Here is a 16,188-nt window from a genome sequence, read left to right on the forward strand (position 1 = left end):
GATCAAAATCGAGTTACAAAGGGTAAAGTGAAACGAATTTTGAGTTTCAAAGAGTAAAATGACAACTTTTGAGTTACATGAATAAAATAAATTTACAAACGAATTCCAGATGGCGTTGCTAAAAATAAATCTTAACAAAATTTCGAAAGTCAAACAAAAAATGTTGATATATACGGACTTCATAAACAAAATTAAACAACATTCATTAGGATAATGAAATCCGATTTATTTATTGAGATGTATTTTACGGACAAACCAAAACATAGAGTTACAAAAGTCAAAAGTCACACACTGCCGATAATGGAAGAACTATATCCACTTTTATCATCATAAAACTTGGACCATAACATCACACCACCATACTTCGACGACTTCTTTATGACCGGTAGAATTTTCGATTTCAGCACAGCAGCCGGTATATACCCACTTCCGGCCGCCTCAGGAGCGGCCGGCAACCCCATAAATATCTTCCCTGCCTTGACCGATGTAGTCCATCGGTTCCACGACTTTATAAGGTTATCGGTGCTACCCGAGCTGTACTGGCACGAAGGATTGTTATAGAACTGAACCCAAACATAGTCGAAAAGCCCTGTATTAAGAGCATCCCCGAGAAACTTATCAGGAAACGGACATTGAGGAGCTCCTGCTACATACACACTTCTTCTCGGCTTGCTATACGCCTTGAGGCGTCGCGCGAGGACGTCCCAGTACTGAGTAGAACCGAGCTCTATGTCAAAATCAACACCATCCAAAACAGCGTCGCCTAAGGGGCGAGAAGTTGATTTCTTGCCGCCCAAGAAATTGTTCCATAGATAACCAGCGACATCTTTTGCATCAGCAGCTGATGCTAGAGAGTAGTTTCCAACTCCGCCTCCGATAGACAGCAACACCTTGATTCCTCGGCTTTGGCAACTCGTTATGCCACTGCTGACGATAGCGCAACCACCGGATGCCGGGTTGCAGTGGCCTGCAAGGTTGATTTCGGGGGTCTGGCCGCTGCCAAATTTGTTGAGGAAGGCTATGTTCACGTACGAGTATTTCCCCGTGGCACATGTTTCGGCTAGGGTACCTTCATTCCCGTTTTGGCCCCAGTAGATGGCGATGCCGGCGCCGGCGTCGCAGAGTTCGAATCCAACGAGCTGCGCTAAGAGGATAAGGAGTAGAAATGGAGCTTGGGAGTTTCCAGCCATTCTTGCTAGACTTTTAGTGTTATCGTGAAAACTAATGAAGTTGCGTTTTTTTATACGAGTTTAAAGTGCCCAACTATACCTTTGAACAGTTGACTGTGGAGAGGGCACGGTTTGCTGGACAAGGAATAATTGACCCTTTTTTTTCGGTCGAAAGGTATCATTGACTTAAAAGCAAGATTAATGATGATTTTAATGTGATTGGAGAATAAATTTAAGATTATTAAGAAATTTTAAGATGACGGAAATTGAAAAGACGAAATTTTATTTTTAAAATTTGTGAATTTTATTGTTTAGTTAAATACAAAATTAGATCTGTGTATAGAGTAATAATATATAAATGGAAAATTATAATTAGGAGATGTGCTAGTAATGGTGGCGACAATTGCTATGATGATGGTGGGTGGTGGCGGCGGGCGGTAATGCATTATGGTTGCAATAGTGATGGAGGTGGGTGCCAGCAGTGATAATGGTATATGGTGGTGACATGTGGTAGTGGTGGTCACTTATAGTTGAGTATTTTTGTGTTTTTTATTTTAAACTCTCTCCGGTGGAATTTTGGATATGACATTTAAACTTGAGAATTAGAGGTCCTAAATTTCAAGTTTTTTTTCCCATAAGGAAATTCTAAATTTCTATATTTATTGAATCCAAACAATAAAATTGATGCATCTCACTGTATAAATTTTGAATTTTGTCTAAATTTTTTCTCTCATCCGAACATATTGTTATATCTATTGTAGATATTATCTATATATTGGCGAATTAAATTGGGGTTAGAGGTAACCTAAAGAATAAAAAATTGGAGTTAGAGGCTACATAAAACATATAGAATAAATTTAAATTCAACCAAAATTTCAGTCAAACTACAACTTCGCACGTCCTAAGTATAATATACTCGATCAGTGGCGGTGGATTAAAATATAAGGGCTTGTAATTTTTCATGGCAAAGTCTAACAGATTAATGAGTTGAGGGCTTGTTATGCCAGCTTCATAGCAGTTCAGATTCCCTTCAACTACTCAGATACAGAACATAACCTATACTGTCAAAATGTCACTTAGCATCCTAACATATTCTTCTAATTTTTCATTAGTTGAAGGGGAATCTGAATTGTTATCAAGCTGGCATGATACATGCATACACAAATACAAAACTATGAACAAGTAGAGGCCAATACATTTGCACCTATTAATTAGAAATAGGGGCAATAATTGAGGATTTCTACACCTAATAGTTAGGAGTGGCGGATATTAAAATTGCATCTAAAAAGAGCGTTGCTATTAATAAATAAGCGCAAATAAGCACTTATTTTCGCCCCTATTAGTTTTGTTGCTATGTAGGCAAGTCTGACGTGCAAACAATATTAGGTACAAATGTTTAAAGTATTAGGGGCAATTATTAAAGCCCATACTTTATTATATATTTAATGCATTTATATTTATTGTTATTGCATTTTGGAAATTATATTAATTAAAAACGTTTTTTAGGGTCAAATATGTTTACGATTATTTTTATTTTCCCCCACAATCCCAGACAAAAAAATAAAATGTCAATAAAAAAATTAATATTAAAATGCTTCATACTTCATTGATTATATACAAATGGTACAAGTATCATGAAGAAGTTTAAGCCTATTAGATAGAAATGGTAGTCTAAACAAAATTTATATGTCTTATCAATCTTCTGCATCTGAAACACCGAAATGATGAAAAGTTAAAAGTATGTGTCTTCCATGATCCATCCGATAGATACACCACAGAAAGTAAAAGCAAATTAGAGTAAAACTATTTTTAGACAAGATAAGAATCAAAACAATCAAATTATGTAGAACTCACAGCCATGAAAAGAAATGAACAAATTAAAACAATCAAATTATGTACCTACGGTTCACAAAACATCAACAAAACAAAACCTCCAAAACAAACAAAAAATAAAACCTAAATTAAACCAATAGGGGTTTATGATGTAATTTATCTTTTTGATAACACACCTATATTATACAAAAAAAAAATGAAAAAAAAAATATGTATGAAGAACACATCTAACAAATTTCACTTCCAAATTTTCACACCCCACCGTCAAATTTACCTGCAAAACAACAGTTTGAGAGAAAAAAAAAACTTCAATCAAGCTAAATAAGTTTAGTTTTTTTCTCTACTATAAACCTTTTTAAATCTGTCTTTTGCTATATTAGACTCATCAAAGGGAATATTGAAAGGTAGAAAATTAAGAAAAAATAGATATGAAGAGAAAACAATATCAGATCTAGAACAAGAAGTGAAGAAAGAGGATAAAAATATGAAGGAACAAGAAAAATGGAGACGAGAAGAAGAATACGATGGAACAAGAAAAATGGAAATGAGAAAAAGAATATGAAGAAGCAAGAAAAATGGAATGAGGTATGAAGAATCAACAAGAAAATGGAGATGATAAGAAGAATATGAAGGAACAAGAAAAATGGAGATGAGGAGTTTGTGCCGTGAAAGAAGATCAAGAGAGAAACATGGGGAATGTGCGTGTAGGTTATACTAGAATTAAGGTTTTGATAAATGTCTTATTTATTTGATTAATAATTAAAAAATAAAGTTAAATATAAGGAGATAAATGCTTCTAATGTAAATTATTAAGTTAAAAATATATATATTAGAGGCTCATTTATCCACCACTAATAACTAAATTTTGTAGATGTGGTTTTTTTTGCCCCTAAAAGTAGTAACACTAATAGGGGCACTTATTGTTTCTCCTCTATTACAATTAATAGAGACAAATCTATATTTATGTCCCTAATAAAGATTAATAAGGGCAAATCTTTATATCCGCCTCTAATCCACCGCCCCTAATAATCACTATTCTTGTAGGCAGACGAAGGTGTGTGGGTGTGGCTGGGCTGGGATTAGGGTGGGAAGGACAAGGAGTCTCTCCTCTCTTTTTTTTTTTCTCTCCCTTCCCTACCTTCTTGTTTGAACGCTCAAGATTTTATCTTTGTAGAGACAGAGAAGAAAAAAGTTTGTGAGAGGAGGGGAGGAAGGGAGGAGAGAAAAAAATGGAGGGGGAGAGAATCTCCATCTGTGTGGAAGATGCCAGATGGGATGGAGGAGATGACATCTCTTGGGCTATGGTTGCCTTTAAAAGTTTTTTTTTTTTTTTTTTTTTATTAAATCGATTTTTAAATTGAGTGACTAAAATAATAAGTTTGAGTCAATTTCATGAACTATTTACGTCAAAACTGAAATAAGTTGACCTTATGCCATTTGATGAAGAGTTTAATTAGAGCGATCAAATAGTTATAGACTACCACTGTGTTAGTGGGTTAGGAATAAACAACTTGCTCTTTTCACCACTATTGTTTGGAATGTTGAAGGTGTGGTGGATGATGGATCCCTGATCGAAGTTATAGTATAAAGATAGCCTTCACTATCAGTCTATTCACATATTAGTATGCATGAGCTAGCTAGCCTTCATACATACCATTGACAATTTATTTGGACCTATATATAATTTCATTTCATACCCACCCAAATGGACAGTCAAAAACATTTTTTAGCGGGGGCAAAGAATAATGAAATTCAATTAAAATTTTGATACAATGCTATTAATTTATTGTCCAACATGATTTTGAGTAACAGTGCTTAGAACAGTAAAATTGTAAACGATTAACTAATAGAAAAATTACATGGCTCGGAAGGGTGAGAGAGTAGGAAAAGTATAAAACGTGAGAGGATATTTTGAGTTGAGTGTATGGAATAAAACTTCATTTCTGAGTATATAGGTAATTTACAGTTTTAGTTGAAGCATTTTTCATGACAAAAAGAATTGATTGGGAATAGCTGCCCCCGATGCGCATATGCTGCATCCGTCCATGCCCACACATGTAAAATTATTTTATTCCAGTTCCAAAAATTAGTATATGCAAGAAGATGTTTTACTGTCAAAAATACATATGCATGTAATTAACTCTAGCCAGTAGGTTAAGGAAAAACATGTTAACAATGATGCGTAACTTATGAGTAACTCGTTCACTAAAATAAAAGTCATGAGTATTTAAACATACAAAAGTAATATCATCGCTAACACACTTTAATATAAGTGGTATGGCCCACATCTTTTAAAATATGTCTCAGCAATGAGGTCGGTTTTATGCATTCAGATTGCATTATTGAAAACTTATTTAGCATTCATGCATTTTGGGTTCGAAATTGTCATTCCCAAGAAGTTTGGAACCCTTTCCCCCGCTTTAATAATAATCATTTAATAAAAATAAAAACTTGTTTAGCAACGTAGTGTGGATAAGCAAGCCAGGAAGAGAACTTAATTAGATGCTGTCCTTGATGGGTGCGCTATAGCCATTGTCACACTGCCTGCTCCAAAGCATAACTCCTCAATACTTGGGGCGAATTCTTAATAGTTGGAAGAACCTATGAATTGAGAGCATCAGCAGGAATAAATCCACTGCTCTTAGCAGCCTCAGGAGCCGCCGGTATCCCCAAAAACACCTGGCTGGCGGGAACCGAGGCCCATTGGTTCCACTGACAACTCAAAAGAGCGTCAGCATTACTGAGTAGAACCGTGCTGTACGTCAAAATTAACGCCGTCCAAAACATGGGCGCGAAGTTGATTTCTTGCCACCTAAGAAATTGGTCCATAGATAATCAGCGAAATCTTTTGCATCAGCAGCTGATGAAAGACAGTAGTTTCCAATTCCGCCTCCCAGAGACAGGAACACCCTGGTTCCTCGGTTTTGGCAACTCGTTATGCCACTGCTGACGATAGCGCAACCATTGGATGCTGGGTGCAGTGGCCTGCAAGGTTGATTTGGGGGGTCTGGCCGCTGCCAAATTTGTTGAGGAAGGCTATATGTTAACGTACGAGTATTTCCCCGCGGCACAGGTTTCGGCTAGGGTACCTTTGTTCCCGTTTTGGCCCAGTAGATGGCGATGCCGGCGTCGCAGATTTTGAATCGAACGAGCTGCGCTAAGAAGACAAGGAGTAGAACTGGGGCTCGGGAGTTTCCACCCATGCTTGCTAGACTTCTAGTGTTATCGTGGAAACTGATGAAGTTATGTTTTTTTTTTCTTTTTTTAATTTTTACATGGGTTTGAAGTGCCCAATTATACCTTTGAACAGTTGACCATGGAGACACGGTTTGCTTTACATAAGCTATCATTGACTTAAAAGCAAGATTAATAATGATCTGTTACAGTGTGTAAAAGATTCTAAACACGCAAATTGAACAGGGAATTTTGTTTTTCAGAATTTGTGAGCTTTATTGTTTGAATAAATACAAAATTGAATCGACGTGGGAGTCATTAACATGAGAGATTATAGTTAGGAAATGTGCTAGTAATGGTGGTGGTAAATGCGGTAATGATGGTGGCGGCAACAACAATGATAATGGTATGTGATGATGACATGTGGTGGTTGTGGTCGTTCTTGGTTGACTTATTTGTATTTTTTGTTTTTAAACTTCATTGGCGAAATTTTGAATAGGACAACTATTTACATGAATTTAAACCTGGGAATTGAGGTCTTAATTTCAAGTTTTTATTTCTCACACGGAAATTCTAAATTTTTATTTTTATTAATCCAAATAATTAAATTGATGCATTTCAGTTTGTAAATTTTGATCGATTTTCAAATTAAGGGACCAAAATAATGAGTATTAGATCTGTTTCATAGATCATTTGTGATAAAACCCCAAATAAATTGACCCCTTGCCATTTGTTGAAGAATTAGAGCGATCGAATATAGTCATATGCTACTGTGAGAGTTGGTTAAGAATAACGAACTTGCTCTTTTCACTAGTTGTTCGAATTGTTGAAGGTGTGGTGGATGATGGATCCTGATCCCAATTTATACTTATTTTAGATTACTTAATTAAGTGCGAGCTTATTTGGAAGTGCTTTTAAAATAACTGAAAACGCTTTCGGTGAAACTGTTTTTGAAACCAATCCTTAGTTAAAATGCAAGTGAATCCCAGAAAATCACTTAAAGTGTTTCATGCAAAAAGAATATATTGGTGCTTCTTATAGAAAACACTTCAAGTACTTTTGAAACCCAAAAACACTTTTTCTAAAAGCGTTTTCAGTTATTTTAAAATCACTTCCAAACGATCCCTAAATTTAGATGGAGAGTATAGATCAACTCAACCAAATAGTTTTAATCAAACAACCTTGAAACACTTAATTTATCTGGTGTGTCGAGATTACATTATTGGGAACTTATTTAGCAACATAATATGGACAAGCAAGCCAGGTAGAGAACTTAATTAGATGCTGTCCTTAATGGTTGCGCTATAACCGTTGTCAAACTGCATGCTCCAAAGCATAACTCCTCTATACTTAGGCGAATTCTTAATAGCTGGAAGAACCTGTGACTTGAGAGCATCAGCAGGAACAAATCCGCCGCTTGGAGCAGCCGGTAACCCCAAGAACACCTGGCTGGCGGGAACCGAGGCCCATTGGTTCCACTTGCTCAAAAGAGCGTCGGCATTACCGTTTGCATAATGGCATTCGGCGTTGTTGTAGAACTGGACCCAAACATAGTCAAACAAGCCGGTTTGGATAGCGCCGCCTAGGTGAGTATCCGAAACGGACATTGTGGAGCTGCAGCTAAATAGACTGTTTTTGACTGTCCGTTGTGTTCGTTGAGTGACCTGGCAAGCTCATCATAGAACTGCCCACCACCTGCCCCAATGTCGAAATCAACGCCGTCTAAAACAGCGTCTCCAAGCGGGCGCGAAGCTGACTGACCACCTAGGAAGTTGTTCCAGATGTAATTAATCAGCAACTTGCCTGGCATCATCAGCTGAAGTGAGAAAGTAACTTCCGGCAGACCCTCCAATCGAGAGGAGGACTTTTTTTTGTTTTTGGATTGGCAGGCTCTGATGTCGGAGCTCAGCCCCTTGCAAGTACTGCCGGGGTCGCAGTGGCCGGCGAGGTTCAGGACAGGGGGTTGGTTGTTGCCGAAAGTCGTGAGGAAAGCTATGTTAACAAACTGGTAGTTGCCTGTGTTGCAAGCATCTGCTAGGGTTCCTTCGTTGGTGTTTTGGCCCCAATACGTTGCAATTCCGGCAGATTCGGAGGACTTGCATGAAGAAATGAGGACCAAGAGGGACAGCGTTAGGGCTAGGGTTTGTGTTTTGGTTGCCATTTTTGTACGTGTGTTTTTGGTTGTTGATCAAAGTGCTTGGGAGGGTACATGCATTTATAGGCGCAGGGGGCATGTCGATTTAAGGTTTAGACGTGTCGTTTGGAAGTTTGTAAGTAGGAAACCAAATGGAATATGCTGTGTGAGAGAAGGAGCATACTCTCCCAATACCATCTAAGATGATGCCAAATTGCTGGCTGCTATATCTTGACCTTGAATTTGATGTCTCATGACTTTGAACTATTTCGTGGTCTTACAAAAACATTTGAAAGACAAAGTTACATAATTGATAAAATAATTTGGAACATAAAAATTATCTACTAGAGAGCCACGTGTGTTGTGTTGTGATCAGTTTGACAGAGATGATTTTGTTTGATGAAGTTCATGCTTCGCTATCAAGAGTACAGATGAAATGGTTATCAAACAAAACTTCGATGGTTAACAAATTGACTGGTGACCAACTATTGCAGCCAGCAAAGGGTTCACTATACCACATGCAGGGGCAGCTCTGAGATTTTAAGGCCTTGTGCGGAAGATAGTAAATGGGCCATTGCATAAAAGCTCCTACTACAAAGCTAATTTATTTGTCCATAGTTGTATTAATAAGAGATCTAAATGCGTATTATTACTTGTGAGTTATATTCAAATAAAAAATCATGAAAAAAAATAAATAAAATACAATTTACAGCAGAGCTGTCATAACCAAACTAAAAACATAGGTCATATTTCTCTTATTCACACATTGAACCTAGAAAAAATTTCAAAAATTAAAGTTTTGCCACAAACCAAGTTGTTACATATGTAGATGACATCATCTTTTAGGGGGGACCTTTAGGGTTGGCGGCTCAGTGCAAGGGCACCTATATGCACATGCCCAAAACCGCCACTGACCACATGATGCTCTACCAATGCAGTCACCATTCAGAGTCATTTAGTTCATGTCTTGCGCTTGAAGGTTTTAAGAAGTCCGAGGTATATGGCAACATTGTGCGAGTAGCGGGTGGAGGCTTATCAGTCACCAATAATCTCCGCAAGAACATATACCGTCCTTGAAATGGTGAAAGCGATTAGTATCCCTGACAACAATTTCCCGTTCCGCTATTTTGGAAATGAGCTTAATTGCAATATGACAATCGCCACAAACACGAAGATTCTTGGTAATTCTGATCGGTGTCCCTGGCTCTGTATTTAGAATGGCTAACACTACTGCCAACTTCTCGCTGTGAACTGCTAGATGGCATTCCTTCTCCTCCTCCTCGACATCATGGAGAGCGGAATCAGTCTCAGGGATATAGCCTAACTCCTTCATTTTCCCTACCAACACGTCTAACTCTTCGTATATTTCTTTAGATTGAGGATGTGATCTATCACCAGCAAGAAAAGTATGGACCTGATCGTTGAGCTCAACATTGCTGACACCGGGAATTTTCTTGATTCCTCGGCTCTTCATTATTGATCGGACAGTTGTGACATCTTGCCATCTACCGGCTTTTGCATAGATGTTTGATAACAAGACATAATAACCTGACTGCTCGGGAGCTAATTGGAAAAGGCGATCAGCAGCTAGAAGTCCAACATTCATGTTAGAGTATACCCGGCAAGCACTAAGCAGAGCACCCCACACTCTTTCATTAGGCTCCAGTGACATCTGTTTGACAAAACTATAGGCCTCATCCACTTTTCCGGCACGCCCAAACAAATCAACCATGCAAGCACAGTGTTCTATCCTAGGCTCTATCCTGTACTCCTCAGTCATCATTTTAAAGTAATGCTGCCCCTCATCCAGCAATCCTGCGTGGCTGCACGCAGCCATTACTGATACAAATGCAATTGAATCCGGAATCAAGCCTGATTCTTGCATTTTCCTAAAGAGTGTCATGGCATCACGACCTTGTCCACACCTACCATATGCAGACATCATTGAAGTCCATGATACAACATCCGGAAATTTCATGGCATCAAATACTTCTCTTGCATCTTGTAAACATCCACACTTAGCATACATATCAATCAATGCATTCTCCAACGACAAATTTGGCCTGAGTCTCTTTTTCTCAACATATTCATGAATTCGTTTCCCTAACAACAGAGCCGAAAGATCCCCACAAGCGGGAAGAACACTGGCGATTGTGACTACATCAGGCTCTATTCCACTCGCTTCCATCTGTAAGAAAATATTAACTGCTTCACTGGGCAATAAATTATTCACATACACCGCTATCATCACATTCCACGAAACCAAACTCTTTTTCACCAATTTCATAAACATATCCTTAACATACAAAACGTTCTCCGATGAAGTGTTGGACACAGCTGGGAATAGGCTAGCCATGGTACCGGCATCTGGTTTAAGCCTGAACGCCTCCATTTCCCTACAAACCTCTAACGCATCATTGAACCGTCCATTTTGAGCATACCCGGCAACCAAAGAATTACAAGAAACCACATCTTTACAAGTTATCTCATCAAGAACACTCCGAGCCTCCACCAAACAACCGCATTTCCCATACATGGCAATCAAACCATTCCCAATAAACAAATTCACATCAAGGCCAACTTTCACAACAGCACCATGAATTTGCAACCCAACCCACAAATTATCCGACCCGGAACACGCCTTCAGCACACAAGGGTACGTATAATTATCCGGGTCAAAACCCTTGGCAGACATAGTTTTGTAAACAAGGAGAGCATCATGGTACAAATGGTTGTTCACATAGCTCCTGATCATGACATTAAAGAAGACAACATTCTTCGCAGGAATTTCGTCGAATATGTGGCGTGCGATTCCTGGTTCTCCGCAAGCAGCATAGGCCCTCATGAGTTTAATGCCCAGCGATGCGTCCGAATGGAGACTCTGGTTGACGAGGATGCTGGAATGGAGTTTCTTCAGTGTTTTGATATCTGGGATTTGATCTAGTATTTTACCAAACACTTGGTGTGCAAGAACTGGGTCCTGTAGCAAAGGCTCGGTTTTTCGAGGGGATGTTATGATGGCTGGTAGTTGTCTGGCAGTTGTAAACTGGCGGGAAATGGGAGTAATGGCTCTCATGAATTGGACTGTGGTGTTGTGAACATGGGTTTGGGTTAGTTTAGTTTAGCAACTCTCTAATTTTTGGAAGAAACTTCGGTACAACTGCCGATTAGAAGAATTCTCACACTGATAAAAATAATGTAGAGTTTGATGAGATAAGAATACAAAACAATTTTTTCATTGCCCGATAGATAATTTGATAAGCCAATAACTTTTTTCTGTATTTTAGAAGCTTTATTACACAGTTTTCTTTTAAGACCTCTTGCTTCTACTTCCCTGCTTTTGCTATCACCACAACAACTTTCAACCTAATGCTAATATAAAATAAAATAACTCTTCTGTTACCCCAAAAAATAAAATAAAAAAATAAAGAAAAAAACTCTTTCTGTATACTTTTTCCAATTCCGTTGCTACCGAAATAGTCTCACGTGAGTAGTGCTCTATGAATGACGTGATCAGATAGCAACGACAGTTTTTTTGGCATGTTAAATGGGAAAAATGAAACGGGTCTTGACAGTTCTGAAAAATTAAAAATCACACTTGTTTTTTATTAATTTTTGTTGTTGAATACCGCTAAGAAAATAATAGAACTGTTTTACAGAAAATTAATAATACAATTAAAGAGAGAAAGCTTGCACTTGAAAAATCAAATGGTTTAAGTTGAACTGCCTTTGGTAAGACTGTATATTATATGCTTTCCATGTCCGATTGCAGCTCCATTTCACTGGTCATCATCCTGGAACAATGCTTTCGAAACAGAACCACATGGCTGGCTACTGTATTCTCGGCAATCTTCATCGTCATCCCAGCTGCGTTGCGAGCACGAGCGTTTGATTCCTGTCATTGGGGTTTCACATACCCTGTCATCACATGAACCTCTATGATCCTTCCTTTTAAACAGCTTTCGAAGCGGATTTGGCTTTGGTTTCAATGGTTTTAGCTGTTTTGGGGCCCAAACTCTCTGCAAATCGGGCATCCTTCTTGTGAAAGAAGCGAATCTTCGAGCTCTCTCTCTCCTCTCTTGAGCTTCAACTAACTTGCGAGCATGGTCGTCATTTTGTTTAACCTCTTCAGCTGTCGGTCTTCCACTGTCAGTTTTCAGCAGACCAAGGGACTCACCTGCTGACAATGAGTCCCAGATTTTGTAATTTTCATCCACTTCATCTCTCTTTGGTTTTTCTCTACAGGATCGATCGCTGTCCTCACTGTTGAGTAAACTATTAGGGAGTTCTTCCTCGTCAGCAAACAGCAACAAATCCATTTTCTTATAGATTTTGTGAACCACGTCCTCAAGTGTCTCACGGTACCTGAAAGTATGGGAGTTCAAAGATTAGTCTATCAGCTTAATCTTCATCTAAAAAAAAATGGAGTGCCGGCAAATGTACTTTAGGGAAAACAAATGACAGATCATTTAACTCCATGTTCAAGAATCATATTGTAGATTAATATGTTATTGCAAAAGTTGTATGTGCACTCCCAACTCACTCAGAAAAACATGGGTACGATGTGCGAATAACTGGCTGAAATCCTGCATATTTACACTAAAATGGAAAGACACTTAACTCCTCTAAAATAATAAAGATAAACACTTCCCTTAAATTTTGCACAATTCAAAAGTACATAGGACAGCATTTGGTAGACGAGACGTAATATCCAACAGCAAAAATGGAAAACAGTGGCACCGGACATGCCTAAATGTTAAGATGTGAATCATAGATTGAATTTAGTGTGCTCTAGCCTTTTAGAGAAGACCGTGATGTCTCAATAAACATCAATAGAAGGTAAAGATTACGATTTCAGAGGTAGGAGTTTTCAACCCTGTAGAGACTCATTACCTGCTTTTTATGATTTTTTCAACATAATCATCTACACTCCAGTCACCAAAGAAGCCTCCCTCCAGATGACACCGAATTTTCTCCAAAAACGAGCAAATATGTTTTACAAACTTCTGTTTCATAGACTCTGGAATACTTGCACCAACCTCTGATTGTAGTATCTCCATCCTGAAAAATATCTGCAATTCATATCTAGTACTCGGTGAAGGAAAAGTGTGAATGTAAACCAGAGACAAATTATCATAGTAGTTTAGTTATAAATGAAAAAGGATACTCTCGAACCATATTTCCCGAAGCAAGCCCTTCAGATTCTGAATCAGATGCTTTAACAGAGAGGCTGCAGCTTTTCTGCCTTGCATTGATATCCTTGGGCTCTCTGAGTAGAAGTTTTAACACCTCAGCAGCAACCAAATCATCAGTAGCACCAGAATTTACAAGAGGAGTTTGACTCTCTGACAGGGCTTCTGTTTCCCGCTTTTTATTTAACCAATATATGGATAAATTCACAAGCCGATATGCCAAAGCCCCCAAGTCTACCGCTTCATATTCAAGTCCTTGCTGGATCTTGTTGGATAGACTACTGAAAAAAGCTTCCGACGTTTCTGATCTAAATTCCAAAGCAGCTTCATCTTGTATACCAGAAGCCACAGTCAAAGAATTTTGTCCAATGGAAGGAGATGAAGAAATTGGCTGTTCACTTTCTTGGTGCAAGTTATCCAACCTAATGCCCATCTCTTTTTTATGGAGGTCGTCTGACTGGGATTCTTTCTCCACTATTAGGCCACGATCGCTAGACTTTTTAATCTGTTTCATCCAGCATTTCAGAAATCTCATCTTTTTTGAGTTATAACATTCCCTGGCAAAGTAAACCTCTTCCAAACCTAGCTCTGAGTGGGCAAATGCTGCCTTGCAGAAAGCACTCCATGTGAGATCTTGTAACAAATGTGAATTTCTTTTGATATTCCGCTTCCTTCCATCCTTGCCTGTAGAATGCTTATTAGGTGGCCCAGTTTGGTCCAAATCAGCATTCGGTTTGCAAATCTCATTCTTCATCTTTGGACTTAATTGGTCCGCTTTTGCTCCACCAATATCCCGCACTTCTGTCTGAGGCTGAAATCCTTCATCCACAATAAACAGCAGAGCCGAAGAAACTGTGAAAGGCTTAAGGATTGCAGTATATGATACACCACTGTCATTTGAAAGAGACACCAATGCTCCATGACCATTCCTATATAAGAAACTCAAGAGAATCTGCCAACTGGGTGCCAATTTTCTCTTTGCATTCTCACCCAAGTCCACTGCTAGCATTTCTAGAACCTTATCTGCGTAATAATTGCCAGAACTTTCTTTTCCATCTTTACCAGGTTTTTCCGAACCTTCACATACAAGGAGAGGATCAGATAAGTGCCCCCTGAATTTCGAAAATTCGTTATACTTTTGCAAAGCCATAACCTGAAACTTTGTCGCGCCTTTACCAAAATTCCCCCAGAACAATTCCTTCAGTTTACCACTTTTTGTTTGTGAATTCATGATTTCTAGGGAAAAGAATGCATCATCAGCTGCATTTCTAGGCAACATCTTCAAATCAACCAATTGAAGATCACAAAACTTGCATTCCAAAGGCTTCCCACTTACATCTAATATCTCGAGACTCAACTGCATATTGACTTTCTTATGACTATCACTACAACCGAAAAACTTGGATGAAATCCCAATCTCTGGATAAATCAAACCAAAAGGAACAAGAGCAGAACCAAGAACAATCGAATCAGTTGAACAAAATCCCCATCCCAAACTCCTAACCTCACTCTCGAAAAACTCAAATCTCGTCTTATCCTCATCGTTCCCAACCTCACCCTCACCACATTCTAATTCATACCTGACATCAACCCAACTACATTGAATATCCCTACTTGTAAATGCATCATTCACATTCTCAAAGAAACCCCGGAATCTCTCGGAAAACGCATTCACATTTTCCAAAGACTCGTCACCACCACCCACATTCAGGAATTCTGTCAAACAGTTGGTAGGTACACAAAGGGGCGAAAACAGAACAACCAAATTGGACCTCACAGCAATCGAATCACAATTCGAAAACATACCCGTTACCGGATCGCAGACCACGGGGTCCCAGGCGTAATCGTGCACGAGCTGGCGCAAGGAGGCGGCGAGGTTAGAAGCCCGGGGTGGCGACAACGGGTCGCGGCGAAATGCGGGGAGGGAATTGAGGGTTCGGGAGAGGGAGTTGAAAGATGGGCCTGGGAGGTGGAAAGAGAGGGAGAGGGAAGTGGGGATCTTAGAGGAGGAGAGCAGCGGAGAGAGGGAGGAGAAGAAAGGTCTGAAGGCGAAGAGAGATGAGGAGAAAGGAGGGAAGGAGAGAAGGGTTTTGACGGCGGCAAGGAGGGCGGTGAGAAATGGAGCTGGGTTTTGGAGGTGGAGAAATGGGTTGAGGTCTAGGAGGAGGACGATGCGCTGCGTTTTGCCGTAGTCGGCGATTGGGTCGCCGGAGCTCCGATCAGATGCCATCGCATTTGCAGGCGGAAAAAGAGACGGACTTTAACTGCAGAGAAGAAGTGAGATGCAAATGATGAATAAAGGCAGTAAACCCAAACGCTGTCGTTCGACGAGAAAACGGCGGTACGGTAGATGCTTGGGCGGGAAATTAAATTTTGGCGGTAAAGGAAATATTTTTAATCACATTGAAGGACCTGTTTGGCGTGCTTCTGAATTTGTTGAAAGCGCTTTTAGGGTGCGTTTGTTACACCGGACTAAATCGGACTGGACTAACTTTAGGAATTAAGCTGAACTGACTTAGACTAGACTAAGCTGGACTAACTTAGTGAAGCGTTTGATGTAATATCGGATTAAGAACTAAAATAATAAAAATAATAATATTTAATTCTATCTTTTACATTTTTTTTCTTTTTCTTTTTTCTTTTACCTTTCTAGAGCACCTTTTCTCTCTAGAATGCTCTCCATTTT

General features: G+C 39.1%; 3 protein-coding genes and 2 pseudogenes across 3 annotated transcripts; all 5 read right to left on the reverse strand.

The window, feature by feature from the left end:
- Positions 1-226: 226 nt before the first annotated feature.
- Positions 227-1,193, reverse strand: LOC137735526 (hevamine-A-like). The gene has a single exon (XM_068474954.1). The coding sequence runs from the start codon at positions 1,188-1,190 to the stop codon at positions 285-287; it is 906 nt and encodes a 301-aa protein (XP_068331055.1). The 5' UTR covers positions 1,191-1,193; the 3' UTR covers positions 227-284.
- A 4,307-nt stretch (positions 1,194-5,500) lies between these two features.
- LOC137735413 (hevamine-A-like) lies at positions 5,501-6,205 on the reverse strand (annotated as a pseudogene).
- Positions 6,206-7,388: 1,183 nt separating this feature from the next.
- On the reverse strand, positions 7,389-8,344 carry LOC137735414 (acidic endochitinase-like; annotated as a pseudogene).
- A 938-nt stretch (positions 8,345-9,282) lies between these two features.
- On the reverse strand, positions 9,283-11,533 carry LOC137735755 (putative pentatricopeptide repeat-containing protein At3g49142). Its single transcript, XM_068475201.1, has one exon. The coding sequence runs from the start codon at positions 11,384-11,386 to the stop codon at positions 9,350-9,352; it is 2,037 nt and encodes a 678-aa protein (XP_068331302.1). The 5' UTR covers positions 11,387-11,533; the 3' UTR covers positions 9,283-9,349.
- Positions 11,534-11,936: 403 nt separating this feature from the next.
- LOC137735398 (uncharacterized) lies at positions 11,937-15,896 on the reverse strand. Its single transcript, XM_068474825.1, has 3 exons — positions 13,478-15,896; positions 13,204-13,395; positions 11,937-12,675 (listed from the first exon to the last, which is right to left on the reverse strand). The coding sequence occupies exons 1-3, from the start codon at positions 15,730-15,732 to the stop codon at positions 12,090-12,092; spliced, it is 3,033 nt and encodes a 1,010-aa protein (XP_068330926.1). The 5' UTR covers positions 15,733-15,896; the 3' UTR covers positions 11,937-12,089.
- Between the last annotated feature and the right edge of the window lie 292 nt (positions 15,897-16,188).

Source organism: Pyrus communis, chromosome 5, assembly GCF_963583255.1.
Source record: "Pyrus communis chromosome 5, drPyrComm1.1, whole genome shotgun sequence".
Lineage (NCBI taxonomy): Eukaryota > Viridiplantae > Streptophyta > Magnoliopsida > Rosales > Rosaceae > Pyrus > Pyrus communis.